Genomic DNA, 17,176 nt, shown 5'->3' on the forward strand with positions numbered 1-17,176 from the left:
AGAGCATCTCTTGCAGCCCAGGTGAAGAATGTTACCCCGCCTCTCAGTGTAGCCTTCAACGTGGTCTCAAGGAAAAAAGAAACAAGGTACCTTCATAGATTCCAACTGATTTTAAAGAGGTTTCCCTGGGAGATCATGGAGCAGTAGAATTGCTTTTCCCCAGGGTTTGGATATTCATGTGACCTTCTAAGACACACTTTTCCATGGATTTTGTTTGCAAAATATTTATGTTCCTGAGCAATTAGTGTGCTTCATTAGTTGGCATGTTTGTAGTTTGTTCCTCTTTATTTTTCCTTTTCTTTTTTTTTTTTTAATATTGATTCTGAGTTTGAAGATGTTTTCACTTTCCTCCATGTTCCAGAATAGAAAACTGTATTCACAATGTATGTTAGAATTTGTACATCATCTTACCTTGAAACAACCCTTTTCATTATTTTATGGAATAGCAATGAGTGCTTATTAAAGAATAATATATTTTCCATGTTAATTTGCAAATATTTAAGGATTAAATCAAAATATAAGCTTTTATCTCAACCCCAAATTCTGATATCCCATTATATCAAGACTAAAAAACCTACATTTTTAAAAAAGGAACTGAATTTTTCTCTTCTCGTTTTATTAAAAAATAAGGTGTGGCAGGTCTGTTTGCTTTGTTAGAATATAATATTGATACCAAGGCTTTAGGGGCATTTGGATTTAGCTCACTGAAACCCTTCAGAGAAAAACCACACTAAAATTTTGTGACTTCATAGCATTTTTAAACAATTTCCCTTATCTGTTTTATATTTATATCCCATAGAAAAATGCAGAACTAAAGTGATTCATCAGAAAACTTAAGGTACCGAGGGACCATCACTTCATCACTTCATCATATTTCCTTTAAGGGAATTTTTGGATGTGTGCTTTTACGTAAAGAAGCAACAGACCTGGACTGGTTGACACACCTGATAGGAAATGATGTTTTGAAAATGTGACTCAATAGCAAGACTCCAGCAGCTCATTCTGGAATTCCGGTTCTCACTTCTAACTGCCCTTCCCATCTGCCAGGTTGTTCATTAAGACAGAATAAGATGTCGGTGGGTCTTCTTTCTTATTTACCATATTTTTATGTTAGAGGAAGAGAGTAAGATAACATGGAAATAAGACTGCAAAACTGAGTGAGGCAGAAAAGAGTGACAAAGATGGAGGAAGCCACAGCCAAGAAAGTGCGAGAAATTGTAGGGTGTAAAAGAGGTAAATACAGCAATTTTCTAAGCAGAAGTTATCCGATATTTTTATTTTTCCCACCAGTTTATAATTCCATCCTCACCATTTTAAAAATCACAGCATGGATACTACTTTTCTAAAGACAGGGAGCTTAATTTCTGGGTAGTTTCTCTCTTGTTTTGAATTTTTGTTACTTAGATTATAGTAACTTTATTCTTAGAAAGCAAAGATTTAAGAAATACTCTAATATCTAGTAGATCTAACCCCACATTACTGTGCTTCTCTCACTGTATCAGGGCTGCTATCCTCACACAGACACACATCTGAATGACTCACTCAGTTGGCTAAACCATTTCTGTCAAAAAATGGTTTGTCTTCTGTGTTACTAATTCACCATAAAATTATTATTTCTAAAAATAGGGCCTAATTTAAAGTGTGGAGAGTCAGACCAATACATATTTTTTGTTTGTTTGCTAGGTTACTTCTTCATTTATTTTTCTGGTACACCATTTCTATAATCAGTTCAGGGTTAAAAAAATACTTTTGACTTAAAAGTATAGTAAGAACTTCATGAGAAAGTATCAGATATAATGACTTTTCTTGATAAGGATGTAAGGTGTAAGCAGAGACTAAATATCATGTACTTGTTTGTCGTTTAGTTGCAGCAAAGATTGCAGATTCCTAGTATCAAGGCAACTCTCTTCCAATTTCAGTCCAAAAGACATCTCTGCTGCTTGTCTTCAGGACCTGTATATGTGAAAATAATGCCTCTGCAGTTCTCACTTCCAGTTATTGAATGCTATACTGTATCATTACTCATGATAACATACGTTTATTAAACTGCCCATGAACACTGACTTCCAATGACCCTCTTAAGATATGTTCTTGAAAATAAGCACAAATCCAAGTCTGATGATAAGAGTATGGATGGAAATGTGAGTGATGATTCATTTTCTGTTCATGTCAAATTGACTGTACATTTATGGTGTAAGTGCAGAGTTACCTGCCATCTGAGGGGTTCTTCCCTTGAAGGAGTCAGATCACAATCACTGCATTTTATATTTTATATTTTTTATATAGGTGTTTATTGCTGTAATCTTTCCTCTTGAATCTGCTTTTATTGCATCTCATATGTTTCATTTGCTGTGTTTCTATTTCTGTTGCTCTGAAGATAGCTTTTGGTGGAATTCTAGGGATTGAATTCAGGTCCTTGCACATGGTGTGCACATGCTCTATCACTGAAATACACTTCCAAATCCCAGTGATATCTTTTAATTTGGTTTCAGTTTGTTTATGGGCCCATTAGTTATTGAAGGGTCTTTTCAGTTCCACTTACTTGTGAATTCTCTAAGTTCCTTGTTATCATTGATTTATAACTTCATATCATTGTGTTGAGAAAAGATACTTGATATTACTTCAACTTTCTTGAGTTTGTTCAACTTGTAGTATTTATACTGGAAAATATTCCTCTGTGCACTTGATAAGAATGTATACTCTACTGCTTTGTATGTCATGTTCCACACATGTATTTAGGTCAATTTGTATAAAGTGTAGTTCAAGTAAGATGTTTTGGTATGGATATTCTGTCTAAATGATCTGTTGTTTCCTGAATGTGGGATATTGATGACTTCTATGACAGGCATTGTTCACTTTAGGTAGATTAATAATTCTTTAATAGATTTAAGTTCTCCAATGTTGGGTGCATATGTATTTGTTGTTAACATTCTCTGAATAAATCTGTATTTTATATCCCTTAATGAATCATTGTAGCCATTAATTTTAATCTCTTTTTTCTTTTAGCCTGCATACTAAAGACACAAGTGATTTATACATCACTTGTTGCAATATAAGAGTAATTTAATTTTTTGTTGTTGTTTTTGATACTGGGGATTGAACTCAGGGGCACACGATCACTAAGTCACATTCCTCAATTCTATTTTCTTTTTATTTTATTTAGAGATGGGATCTCACTGAATTGCTTAGATCCTCACTTTTGCGGAAGCTAGCTTTGAACTCCCTAGCTGCTGGGACTACAGGAGTGTGCCGCTGCACCTGGCTAGAGCAATCTGAATTCCACCGGGCACTCACACTTACCAGGGTTTCATACTTCCATATTCAGGAGTGTCCTTTGCATTCAAGTTGAAGAGCCTGCTTTACCCTTTGGGTAACAGGTCTGGTGTGATGAACTTCATCAGAGTCTATGTTTCTGGAAAATTCTTTATCTCTCCTTTATGTCTGAAGGATAGATTTCCTGGGTACAGCTTCTTACTTTGACCTGCTGCTGGGGCTTTCTGGATCCTGATGGTGAAAATTTGTGGTGTTTATAATTTTGGAAATTATAATGAAAACACTTGAAACCATTCATGTTCCAGTTTTGTGGATGACTAAGCCACATTAAGTTGATAGTCTAGTTCAAGTCCACTACATCATCAGTCACCTCTCTCCCACTCATTCAATTGAGAGTCAGGTGCTGAACCCCAACTGTATTTGTGGATTTCCTTATTTTTCCTGAAGGCTCTACAGTGGTTGGTCATATTATTTGAAACCTCGGCTATAACCATTTACACAGGTGAACACTCCTTGTTTGCCAGATCACTTTGTCATTAAGAAATGAAGTTCGCTAACCTTGACAATATTATTTGCTTTGAAAATTTCTGTACATATTTGGATAGCCTCTCCAACTTTCTTTTCACTGGTAAGCAATTTAGGTGTGTGTGTGTGCATGTGTGTGTGTATGTGTGTTTGTTCTGTTAATGGAGTCAATTTTGACATATTATTTACAATCTGAGTGTACCTTATTCCATACAGAATCCTAGGATTGTGGATATACATGAAGTGCAGATTCATTATTGTGTATTCACATATGTACATAGCAAAGGTATGTCAGATACATTCCACTGTCTTTTCCTATTCTTATTCCCCTCCCTTCCCCTCATTCCCCTTTTTCTAATCCCACTGAGCATCTATTCTCACCCATCCCTTGCTGTGGTTAACATCCACATATTAGAGAGAACACTTGACCTTTGGTTTTTGGTGATTGACTTAATTCTCTAGCATCATGGGTTCCAGATCCATCTAATTACAGACACATGTCATAAAATCATTCTTATTTATGGCTAAGTAATATTCCAGTGTGTGTGTGTGTGTGTGTGTGCATATATATATATATATACATATATACCAAAATTTATTTATCCATTCATCTACTGAAGGGCACTCTAGTTTAGTTCCACATTTTGGCTACTGTGAGTTGAAACTATAAGCATTGATGTGGTTATATCACTATAGTATGCTGATTTTAATTCCTTTGGATATATATGGAAAAGTGATATAACCAGGTCACATGGGGGCTTCAGTACTAGTTTTCTGAGAAAACTTCATACTGCTTTTGAAGAGTGTTGTTCCAATTTATAATTTATAGTCTCACCAGCAATATATGAGTGTACCTTTTTCCCCCACTTTCTCACCAACATATTGTTACTTATATCCTTGATAGTTGCCATTCTGACTGGAGTGAGGTGAAATCTCAGTGTAGTTTTAATTTGCATGTAACTAATTGCTAGAGATGTTGAATATCTTTTCATGTATTTGTTCACCGTTCACATTTCTCCTTGTTAGAAGTGTTTGTTTAGTTCCTTCACTTCTAATGTATTTTTGTCTATTATCTAAGTACATTTTCTACATTCAGAATGAAGTTAAATTGCATTTTTGTTTCCCATTTTACAAATTGACTTTTAATATTATTTAGATCATTTAAATTTAATGTAATTATTGATGAGATTGCATTTAATCTCTTATCTTGCAATTGATTTGCTGATTATCTTATTTATATTTATCTTGTTTATGTTTTCTTTTCATTTTTCACTATCACTCTGTCTTGCTATATTAGTGGTTAACTTAGTGTTTACAATATACCATTTTAACTGCTCACACCTACATTCATGTGATATTATACCATTTCATGTAGAGGATATCAGTCTTACCATACTACACTTCAATTTCACCTTGATAGCTTTATGTGCTAGTCACACATTTTTACTTCTACTATGTTACTTATAAACACAAAATAGATGAGTATTATTTTGAAACAAACCCTGTGATATTGAGTACTTTATTTAATTTCCAGGAACTTCATTTTCTCATCTGAGTAATGAAGGAAAGTAATCCCATAAAAATATTTTTAACATTTATGGCAGACTATACAGGTATGATGTATAAAATATTTATTGACATACAGGAAATCTCCAAGAAAAGTTATAAATATGGTGATAATCTTACTAAAATGTGCTTTATAATGGATGTTCTAAAATATTGATTCTGTGAAGACTTGGGTGCCTACAGTAGTACTCAGTCTTTTGTCGCTGTAACAAAATACCTGCACAGGCTCATTATGTGGAGAGAGAGTTTTAACACCTCATCATTTTGGAGGTGCAGTATACAAACTGCAGAATGGGGGCTCTGCATGGCCTCCCCTTGCATGTACCTCCTCAGGGCATAGCAGCCATGGCAGGAGTGGGGAGGAGGTATTGCATCTTCAGACAGGAGGGGTCAGGCCTGCCTCTGTGTGACACCCCTCCCAGAGGAGCTCACCTCCTTATAACAGGCCCCAATTGTCTTCACTAATCTCACCTCTTAAAGAAGAATGGAATTGTGGCATTTGCTGGTAAAGGGATGAAGCTGGAGAATATCATGCTAAGGGAAATAAGCCAGACCCAGAAAGTCAAGGTTGAATGTTTTCTTTCATAGACAGAAGCTAGAGCAAAATAAGAAAGAAACAAGTCGGGGGACCTATGAATATAGAAGAAAAATCAGTCAAGTAGAGGAAGTGGGTAGAGGGGGAGGTAGGAGGGATGGGACATGGAGAAACTGTAGAGTGAAATTGTCCAAATTATGTCATGAACATAAATGAACACAACACAGTGAATTTCACCTTTATGAATCTCTATAAAATACCAATGGGAAAAACAAATGATAGGAGGAGACAACAGAGGAGAGGAAGAAGCAGGGGAGGTGTGAGGAATTGGAGCATGGGGCGGGGAGTGTCCCTCAGCTCACCAACATCTTCCTTGGGGGAAAGCTGGGTCATCTTGTGGTTCAAGGGAGGAAGTTAGATGACCACAAGGGGAATCAAGACCCTGAAGGGAAAGCCCCTGGTATTGGGCTTTTAGCCCTAGGGACTGACCTAAAGTTAACTTGTTGCTAGTTTACACATCACTAGCATGGTGGATAGCTACTCCTCTCTGCATTTTCAGGGGAAAAAAAAAAAAAAAAAAAAAAAAACATGCATGGGCAGTGGAGAAGGAATTATTCAAATTCTCTCATCAATCAAGGTGTAGTCAACTCTATATCACCTCCCTCCATGGGAGAAGGGTAAGACCTAGCACAGCACAACAATGGTGAGAGCCACTGTGTTGACCATGCTTAGAGCGACTTTGCAGCTCAGCCCACTCTGTCCTCCCAAAGTGTTCTTTTGCTTTTTTAACAAACCTGTTTTTCTGCTTGCCAATGTCTCACAGCTGACTCAGTTCTCTTTTCTGGTTGTCAAGAATCTAGACCTGACTGGGCCTAATGGGACTCACCTGTAACCTCATAATCTCAGAAGTTCAGGATGCTGAGGCAGGAGGATAAGCAAAGCCCTAAGCCATGTAGTGAGATCCTAACTCAAAAAGAACAAATGAAAGGACTGGGACTTGATTCAGTGGTAACCAAAAAGTAGAAGAAGGAGGAGGAGGATGAGGAGGAGGACGAGGAGGAGGAAGAAACTGCACTTTGGACATCCTGGGAATGCTTGCTGTGCCCCCCAGTACCAAAGAAGAATGAAGAAAGAAGAAGAAGAAGAAAAAGAAGGAGGAGGTGGAGGGGGAGGAGGAGAAGAGGAGGACCAGGAGGAGCAGGAGAAGAAGGGGAAGTAGAAGGACCTGCACCCTAGATATCCTGAGGATGCTTGCTGTGCACACAGTAAATGAGGGTGGTGAAGGAGGAGAGGAGGGGAGAGAAGGCACTGAAATGGAATGAATTATATGTTATGCATCTATGATTATGTTGAAATGAAACATACTATTATGTATAACTATAATGGACTAATAAAACATTTTTAAGAAAATGTTCTAGCACCTTCTAGTAGTACTGCCTGGGGAATAAATCACCAACAAATGAAGCACTGGGGTATAAAATTAAATCATATCTAAAACATAACAGCCATATTTGGTGTATAAATACTTCATTTAAGGAAGAGAGGTCAACTAAATTTCAGTGAAGATGTTTTTATGTCTATGTAGCTTGTAGCTCTGCAGGTTCCTTAAGAAAATTGATAGTAATCAGAATGCAACTGTTTAAATGTATGTGTATGTGTATATATGCATGCATATATACATAGGTACATACACCTACTTATATTTGCATGTATTCTCATATGTGCATATAAAATGTATTTTTGGTTCTTGACTTCCTTAAACTTTCTAATGAATTTTCAACATGTTTGGATTCTGTGTCTATTTGCCAACAGGAACAGAACATTTGTTTTTTTTTTGTTTGTTTTTATTATGTGTTTTTCCTTTGTGTCTCAAACACCAAATCATCCATTGCAGAAAGAAGAGTTCATTGCTGTTGTGTGGCCACTGGTCCAGGAGAATAGTTTAGGAGATCATTGACTTATTAACTTACTCTGATGAATTTGTGCTTCTAGTGTCCCTGTTGAGATTTTGGATATCTATTTCTGTTACTCTCTTACTCTGTCTCTATCATATCCCTATCTATCCTTCTATTTATCTTCTTTGTATCTACCTATTTGCTTATGTGATTTTCTTTTCTCTCTCCTCTCCAGAAATACAGACCTCTCCTATGAAAACCTTCGGAAAACCGCTTCTCTTCTTTGCCCGGGCTTGCTGCAAGCGGCTTACGCTGCTCTTAGGGAAATCCGCCGCTTCTAGCCTGGGTTGCTCCAAAGGGCTCCGCAGGCGCTCCTCTTACCTCCCGACCAGCGGGAAGAAAGACACATACACTTCAGAGGTTCATGAAGCAGCTTCCCATTTATTCAAATAACACCCTCAATATACAAGCAGTCTCATGCATAAGCAATTGTAACCAGATTTGTCCATCCAATCCTATTAAAGGTCAAGTGATCATTCGCTCAAGCATACATGTAAAGTATATCTGTCCATGGGCTAGGTGGCTGAACTGATTATCATGCAGCCAATTGTAAACACTTCCTGCGGTTCTCCAAGCATAATCAGGATGCCCTTTGTTCTCTGTCAGTCTCCATCTTTAGATGCACGTGGCATAACCCTAGGACCCGGATTCCGCCCGCCACAAAAACCCAAAAGTCCTATAGAGCTACCCAAGTTTTCTCCTACTCTAAGAAGAAGGAGGTTAATCAGAACTAACAGGACTCCTGAGCTGTACTAGGTCTGGGTAACAACAGTACTAGCCTCCAGAGATACAGCGCACAGAAAGTGGCTATTGCAAAAATGTAAACTAAATTTAGTCTTAAAATTCCCAGGAGAATTGAAGAATATGACTTTGGATAAGTGAGTAACTGTTTTTTTTTTTTTTTTTTTTTTTTTCTTAAATAAAGATCTTTTGAGAAATATTTAGGGGAAACAATGTCTCATTGCTTTCATAATTAAAAAAAAAAAAACAGCTATGAACTCTTCTCAGTTTTGTAGTTGGCTCTTGCAGTGCATTTTTTTTTTTTTTTTTTTTGTTAAACTTGTGTGTAAGAGATTCCTAGACCATATATATAGGCATGATGATTTTGTTTACCTTGGAGCATCAGCAGGTGTCAGAAAGTTTTATGGCAATTTAAATTCTAGATCATTTTCTTGTGGGATGAACAGATAGTTCACTGTGAATCCAGGACAGTTTTGAGTGAGATTTAAACTTCACTCTTCTTGCAAAATACTGGACATTCCTTTTCCACATGAAGGAAAGCAATCTTGAAGATATTTTCTACGAAATGGCACAAATATGTTTGAATCAATGATTCATAGTTTTATCTTTCATTTCAGGTAGAAATGTTAGGAGAAAGTAAACTAACTGTATTACTGAGGTAGATAAATGTATAATGTATGAACAAGTCTTTTTTTTTTTTATTTTTTATTTTTTTGGGTAACATGAAGAGCAACTTGAAGATCATCCACAAGTGATGTGCAGGTATTCCCTTTCAGAATCCTTGTTTTAGGATCACTAGATCTATTTGACATTTGTTCTTGTTATTTTAAGGGCATGCATTTACATGTGGTCTATCAAGTTTAATTGAGAGTAGAATACATTTTTTGCACTGTTTGGCTTTAGTGTGTTTTAGAAGCAGAGTCTGTCTTTTGTACATTATATTTAAAAAGAAGGAAATGCTCCAGGCTGTGAGAGAACTTCCAGCCTTTCATCTTTAGAAAAAAACTCACCTTTCAAAAGACTATTTTCAAACCTTCTCTAGGTTTACTTGAATCACAAAAAGTAAGTTTATAGAAAAGGCAAATTCTGATTTCACCAATAAGAGAGTATAATTTTAACATTTGTTAGAATTAGGGAAATGAGAAGTATTCATAACAATGCTGACAGTAAGTTGTACGGGGTAAGCAAGACTGTTGGACAGCACTACAAAAGATTAAAATTGATGTTTTAACTTTGATAGTGGAAAAATTAACCCATTTAAAATTAGGTGTTATGAAATCCCCCAAGTAAACAATAAAGCCATGCTATTTTTTTCTTTTATTTTGTCAGACAAACCATATCTACCACAAGTTTTGTTTGGATTGTTTAATGATTCTTATACCTTTTATTCAAAGAAAAGAAGAAGAGAGGGGTAAGGTAAGTGATTCTTGGTTAGGTACCTTTTATTATACCAGAATATTAGACATTAGAATTTCAGGTTTGTCTCATGATTTCCCTAAATGATGTCTATATTTTGATAGCTTAATCAATGTTGAAACTAAAACTTGGAGAAGTTAAATATCTTGTGCAGATGAGAATAGCTTCTGTAAAAAATGGAGAAATTCACAATAATCCTACTTATGCTATCTCAAATCCCTTGTAAAAAGTAACAAAAATAAAATATATAAAATGATTGCTGGGAAAAAGATTTGCATGTAGTATAAATCCACAGTGGGTGATTGACTGTCATCTCCTTATCTGAAAACCTGCTTTCACTTGATGCACATTCTTTATAAGACCTAAATATCTAGACAGGAGAAAAAAAAAAAAATGAAAGTGCATTTCAATTCATGTTATTCCATCTGATGGCAAATGCATAGATATTAGAGATATCTAAGTGTTCATTGTTCTGTGTATTATAAGTTAACCAATGTACAGACACTTGAATGAAAAAGGTTTGTTTTCTATTTATTATTTATTTATTTATTTTACTCTATAAATTCTGATTAGTTCTACATTGATTTTGTAACATTCAAACTTTGGTTTATCATGTTTTCCACTTCATTTACCTGTTTAATACCTGAAAAGTTTTTTTTTTTTTCTTTCAAATGTCATTTCTTTCCCTGACTATATTTCCTTTCACTGAACTTGTTCCTGTTGCTCTTCTTCCTGTGCCTCCAGGAGTGATGGTTGCTTATTTCCATAAGTATGCAGGTTGGAACTTTGCTGCTTATACTAGTCAAATTGAAAGCCTGATGCTGCATAACATTTGCAAAGTAAAACAATTTGTACCGCATGTTTATTCAGATAACAGCAATGGTGTAGTTGAAAGCGATCTCATGGTATGAGTATTATGGTGATAGTTTCTTCCCCTGCTGTGTCTGATCCATAATACTATCCTTATGGAACATAAATAAATAATTCTTCCCCTACTGTGTCTGATCCATAATACTATCCTTATGGAACATAAATAAATAAGTACTAGAAGATCTATTTTGTTTTTCTAATTTTACAATATTAACTCTCTGAAGTGGGGAATTCACTGTTTTTCTTAATGTTTTCCTTCTATACCGAAACTGATATGGTTAAATTTGATGGGTATTTTAATTCTAAACTCACTCTAATAGCTAAACTTATTTAACTTTAAATAATTGGTTTATTGGTTTTCAAGATCACTTCTGTTTTATGTACATTTATATAAAGGAATGTAATATGTTATTTTCAGAAATGATGTAACATTTACAATGATTGTGGCAATACACTTAAAGGAATCAAAGTTAAATATTGTTGAAGTACTTATACAACTTATACAAAATTTCAAAGATAAGACCTGTTTCTTCATATTAAAGAGGAAAAGTTTGGAGTATTAATGAGATATTGAAAGAGTATGACAAGGTTGAAACTGCCCCCTGCTAATGTATTCAAATATATTCAGATAGAACAGAATGTGTTATGCAAGGTTGTTTAGAGCTATAATTCTTTAGCACCTGAAATAGTCATAAATACCACAAGAAACACAACTACATAATTGCAAAAATACTGATCTTATTACACCATATGTTGCATTAGAATTTCTGTGATACTGAAAACCTGGTATATGTAGGATCAGATATGGATGCCATGTTTAACTTAGGAGTAAAGTAGAAATTATACTTAGGAGCTATGTAATTCCTCACCAGTGAGGCAAGAAGGCAGAAGCAGCACATGCTATCTGTAGTGCACTCTTATATTGATTTTCTGAATCCAACCCTGATCTTACAGGGAACAATGTATGTGGATCCATGATGTAATCCATTAAAAGCCAGGCAAAACGTAACAGCTGAGAATTCCCTGAACACAACTTACCTGTACCTTGTATAACATCTTTTATTGACTCTTTATGTTCAAAATTCATTCTAGTAGAACAAATGAAATGTACTGAAATCAAAGTACCTGTGAACCTAAAGTAGCTTTTTTGTGTATTTGTGACATTAATATTAATGATTCTATAGTTTAACTTAAGACATTCTGTTTTACACTAAAATTTAAATAAGATAAATTTTCTTATGACTTTTAACAATATGAGTAATGGGAAAAACCCATACATTTTTGCTATAGTTTTATCTATTTGTTGTTTTATATTCAGCAAAATTTCTATCTTATATTTAATATGCAGTGTCCACAATCCCAAGGACCTCACCTGGGATTCAAGGAATATTATCCATCAGAGAGCTGTTCTATTTCCTCTTAGGGAAAGGTAACATTACATAAAATGAAAGCTAAGTCATGAAGAAAGAATATAGTTAAACTTATAAAGTACTTTTGCATGATACTAAATTATTTTTGTGATTTTTAAATGTTATAAATAGTAACAAAAGAACATCTTTTAGGTAAATGACAATTTTAAATCTTACATTTAAAAATTAATAAAATATATTCTTTGTATTGCCATTATGACAGAACATTGGGAAAAAGTTAAAAAGAATTTTTAAAGAAATCAGTTACGTATCTGAAGAACAAATATAATTGAGATATTGATTTATCAGTTACCTTTTGTGATTGGTTAGACTGGATTCTAGGACTTGTTGATAATGTTTAGATGATTGTGATCCTATTGCAAATGCTTTTTTTTTTTTTTTTTTTTTTTTTTTTTCATTTTCCCACAGATACTCAGATGTTTGCACAGGGCATGCAGTATATGGAAAATCAGAGGAACATATCAGAATTCACTCTCATGGGCCTTTCTTCTGATCCAAACATACAAACATTTTGTCTCGTATTCTTTTTGCTTTGTTATCTTGCCATCTTGGTGGGAAACCTTCTGATCCTAATCTCTATTGCATGCAGTTCTCTGTTTCACCAACCCATGTACTATTTCCTCAGTCACTTATCTTCTATGGACATCTGCTATACCTCCTGTGTGACACCCAAACTGATTGGTGACCAGTTAGTGGGAAGAAACACCATCTCCTTTGGAAAATGCATGTTGCAGGTCTTTGTCATGCACTTCTTTGGACTGATTGAAGTATTAATCCTGACAGTCATGGCCTTTGATCGCTATGTTGCCATCTGCAAACCTCTGCACTACATGACCATCATGAGCAGAACCAGGTGCAATGTCCTGATCTTGGCTGCCTGGGTTGGTGGAGCTGCCCACTCCTTTTCCCAGTTCTTTATGATAATCTGGTTGCCCTTCTGTGGCCCCAGTGAAATTGATCACTACTATTGTGACATTTTTCCTTTGCTGCAAGTTGCCTGTACTGATACCCATATCACTGGTGTCCTTATGGTTGCCAATTCAGGAATGGCTGCCTTGGTAATATTTGTTCTCTTGTTTGGGTCTTATGTCATTATTCTCTTCACTTTAAGAAATCAGTCAGTAGAGGGAAGACGCAAAGCCCTCTCTACCTGTGGGTCTCACATCACTGTGGTTATCTTATTCTTTGGACCTTCCATATTTGCCTACCTTAGACCTCCTACCACTTTCCCTGAGGACAAAATCTTTGCTCTGTTTTACACCATTATTGCTCCTATGTTCAATCCCCTCATCTACACCTTGAGGAACACAGAGATGAAAAAGGCCATGAGGAAAGTTTGGTGTCAAAAGGTATTTTCAGAAGAGCAACATAATTGATTTGTACTATTTAATGTCCAACCAACTGTAAGCAGCTGTAAACATTTACTTGATGCAAGGAGTACTCATGGTTTTCAAATTATTGACGTGAAACAATTTGTTGATAAATGTCAAGAGATTATCAACTGAAATAATACCACCTGTAGGACTGTAGGACTGAAATCAAGTAGGGAAGTGTATGTATATATGTGTGTGTGTGTGTGTGTGTGTGTACACATACATACGTATGATATTATGGTTTAAGGATAGATGACTTTGTCATGTAATCAACTCTGATGCCAATGTGGAATTTTAAGGATCACTTAATATGTGATTTATGCATGAGACCAGATATGTGTTTGATCATTTCTTAGATCTTTAGTGGATTAAAAGTGTTTTTCAGATATAAAAATAATTTGCATTATTGTTTTACTCTGTGATGTTGTATCAACACAATCTTGTGTGATAGGATTCTAAAATCAATTATGTAATGAAAAAGAGAACATGGAGAAATTCATATGAAATATAAGTAAAATGTGGTGGTCCTACCTTAGAGCCCCTACTACAACCAAATATTAGAGGCAGGGACAGATTTTAAAGAGTAAACTCTGGCATACTTTAGAGATACATGCATACTCATGTTTATCACATAACAATTGTGAATTTCCACCCTATGGAACCAGTCAAGGTGTCCGTAAATTGATGAGTGCCTAAAGGAAATATGGTATGTATATACCATGGAGTTTTACTGAGTCATAAAGAAGAAAAAAATGTGCAATATTTGGGAAAATGGGTGGAATTGGAAGCCATAAATTTGAGCAAAATTTGCCAGGCTCAGGAGGATATTACTGTGTGTTCCTTCTATGTGGAGGCTGGAGGGAAAAGACTGGAGGGAGGGCACCATGAATGCAGAGGGGTGACCAGTATGGTGAAGGGAGGGAATTCAAAGAGGAAGGCCAAGATGATGGAGGCAGTAGATATGCTTGAAATTGATTTAAATTTGTTTCATATTTCTGTTAACATGGAACGTGAAACACATGATTCTGTGTAATTGAGATGTACCAATTTAAGAAACAAAAAGGAGGCTAATGAAAAATGATTTTTCCTTTATGTTGTTTATTAAATTTACTGTAGTTGAATGTAGAAGGACAGGATGAACAATTAATTAGATACTATCTCTTTCCAGCAGAGCTGCATTACTGAGTGGCTCCAAGACTGTTCATTTGGGTAAAGACTGCATGTCAGCTTGTCCCTATACAGAGACAAGAGAAAGGAATTCAATCACCATTGTAGAGAAAAATAAGACAAATGATATAAAAAGAATTCTGCTGGAGCATAATTCTTTTTGTGTGTATTTTTTTCTTTCCTTTATGTTTGAGAAAACTAGAAACTAAAAACACTGAATATATGTGACAGTAAAAACATACCAATATGTATAATGAGGAAATACATCAATTTTAAATAGAGTGAAAGGTAGATTTTGGAAAGAGATTTCCAAAAGAACCAGAGAAAAATTAAAAATAAATTTTATGTTATCCTCTAGAAAATTTCTCCTAGTAAAATAGGAGAAGGTAAAAACCAAAATATTAACAATTTATTTTAAAAACATAATGAATATTTTGACATCTAAATGTAGTACAATTTCAAAATGAGATTTCAAAAGTAATAGAGTCTGGAGGAGAAGAAATGGAAAAAATCATATGGAAAGCAAACTGAACCAATTTATATCGGAAAATCATTATATAAATTATATTTTTCAAAAATTACTTTTACAAAATGAATATTGTTCAGATTGGATCATTCTGTAATATTAAATGGCAGAAGACAATATATCAATGACTAGTCATTTCAGGATAAAAACAATGACAGCAATAAGTATTATTCTTAGTCCTTTTGCCATTTATGAATTTAGAAAATGACACCTTCATATTCATTTGATTTCATAATATATCCAACCTACATGCTCTTTTTGATCAAAAATTCTCCACATTTCTCCTAAAAGCAGTTTCAAAACATCACATTTGATGAATCACTGTAAAAACTCAAGAGTCAAGTCAGAATACAAATGAATAATGCATTTTTTATTATAACAAATGCACATCTTTTTGCGGGATGGTAGTACCAGGGATTGAACTCAGGGGCACTCAACCCCTGAGCCACACCCCCTGCATGATTTTGAACTGCGTTTAAAGATGGGGTCTCTGAGTTGCTTAGCTCCTCTCTTTTGCTGAGACTGCCTTTGAACTCAGGATCCTCCTACCTCAACCTTTCAAGTCACTGGGATTACAGGCTTGCAACCCTGTGTCCAGTCCAAAGTCCACATGTTATAAAACACTGGTGAAAATAAAAAAGATCAATAACTCAATCACTAAACTTTGAAATGAATGTCATTCTATCATTCCCTCATTGTCCAAATCTAGGTGAATCAGGAGAAATTCATTAAATGAATTTACAAACTACATGCAATACTCAAAAATATAAAATAAAATGGTTAAAAGACATGCTAAAATATTCTTAATTGCTCCATGTAATTATCATTGAAAATAAAAAAGCAACTCTTTTTCTTTATTCTCATTCTTTCAAGAGTTCCTGGCATATTATTTTTTTAATTGTTTGAAAAATATATGTACAGTAGGAATCGATCTTGTTTAAACAAGGTATACCTACAAGTATCTTAGTGGTACTTGTAGTTATATCAAGAAATATTATATTTTATGCACATAAAAATTTAACTTTCTTATAAAATTTAAAATAAAGACATATTTTGATGCTTTCTCTTTGGAGGAAAGAATCCACCCATGCAAATATTCTCCCTGGGTGAGAAAGTGAGTCTGGACAGCGACAGGTACAGGAGTCCCAGAGCAGAGACTCAGGAAAGTTTATGAGGTTAGGGGAGCAAGAGGTGCACAGGGGATGCCAGGGAAGAATGTCTTCTGTGTTGAGGAGAGAAGTAGCTGTGGAAGCACTACCTAGGACAGAGTAGGCATTTGATGTATGGTAACGTCAAGGCAGGCTTCATTCAGTGTAGGAAGTCCAAAGACAAACCCCTAGAATTGCCTTCAAGTTAAATCTTTGGGGGTCTATTGACCCTTACTCCTTTGGTAACTTTGGTACCTTGAATATTTTAGGGTCTCTTACATATTTTTCACATTATCAAGTTATTAAATTTATTACATAAGGAAACTTGAAGAAGTTAAAGAAGGAAGAAGAAAAAGGAATGGAAGAGGAAGGAGAGAAAAAAGAATTAGCAAAGGTGGTATTCCTATATTCACCTTCAAAATCAAGAAATAGATGCTGCCATGATCTCCAAAGTTGCACCACGTCCTCTCCTGGCCTCACCCCTTCTTTTCCCCCAGAATTAACTGTCTTCCTGACTGTTGGTGGTAACTCTTCCTTCCCTGCCACCTAAGTCAATGTATATGTTTTCTCTTCCAGGGATTTCTTCTGGGAAAATAAGGAAACAGGAGTCTTCCTCATCAGGTCAGTGGGAAGAAGGCCCGAGAATGCTTG

General features: G+C 35.2%; 1 protein-coding gene and 1 pseudogene across 2 annotated transcripts in view; one reads left to right on the top strand and one right to left on the bottom strand.

Annotated features, from left to right (window-relative positions):
* Positions 1-17,176, bottom strand: part of LOC306639149 (olfactory receptor 4C16-like) — a 469,263-nt pseudogene that overhangs the window by 64,487 nt on the left and 387,600 nt on the right. The window lies entirely within an intron of this gene.
* Positions 12,752-13,687, top strand: LOC306639026 (olfactory receptor 4P4-like; the record flags this gene model as incomplete). The annotated part of the gene is made up of 1 exon (XM_079102468.1): positions 12,752-13,687. One exon carries the CDS (start codon positions 12,752-12,754, stop codon positions 13,685-13,687), a length of 936 nt encoding a protein of 311 aa, XP_078958594.1.

The sequence above is a fragment of the Sciurus vulgaris genome, assembly GCF_902686455.1.
Source record: "Sciurus vulgaris genome assembly, chromosome: 11".
Classification (NCBI taxonomy): domain Eukaryota; kingdom Metazoa; phylum Chordata; class Mammalia; order Rodentia; family Sciuridae; genus Sciurus; species Sciurus vulgaris.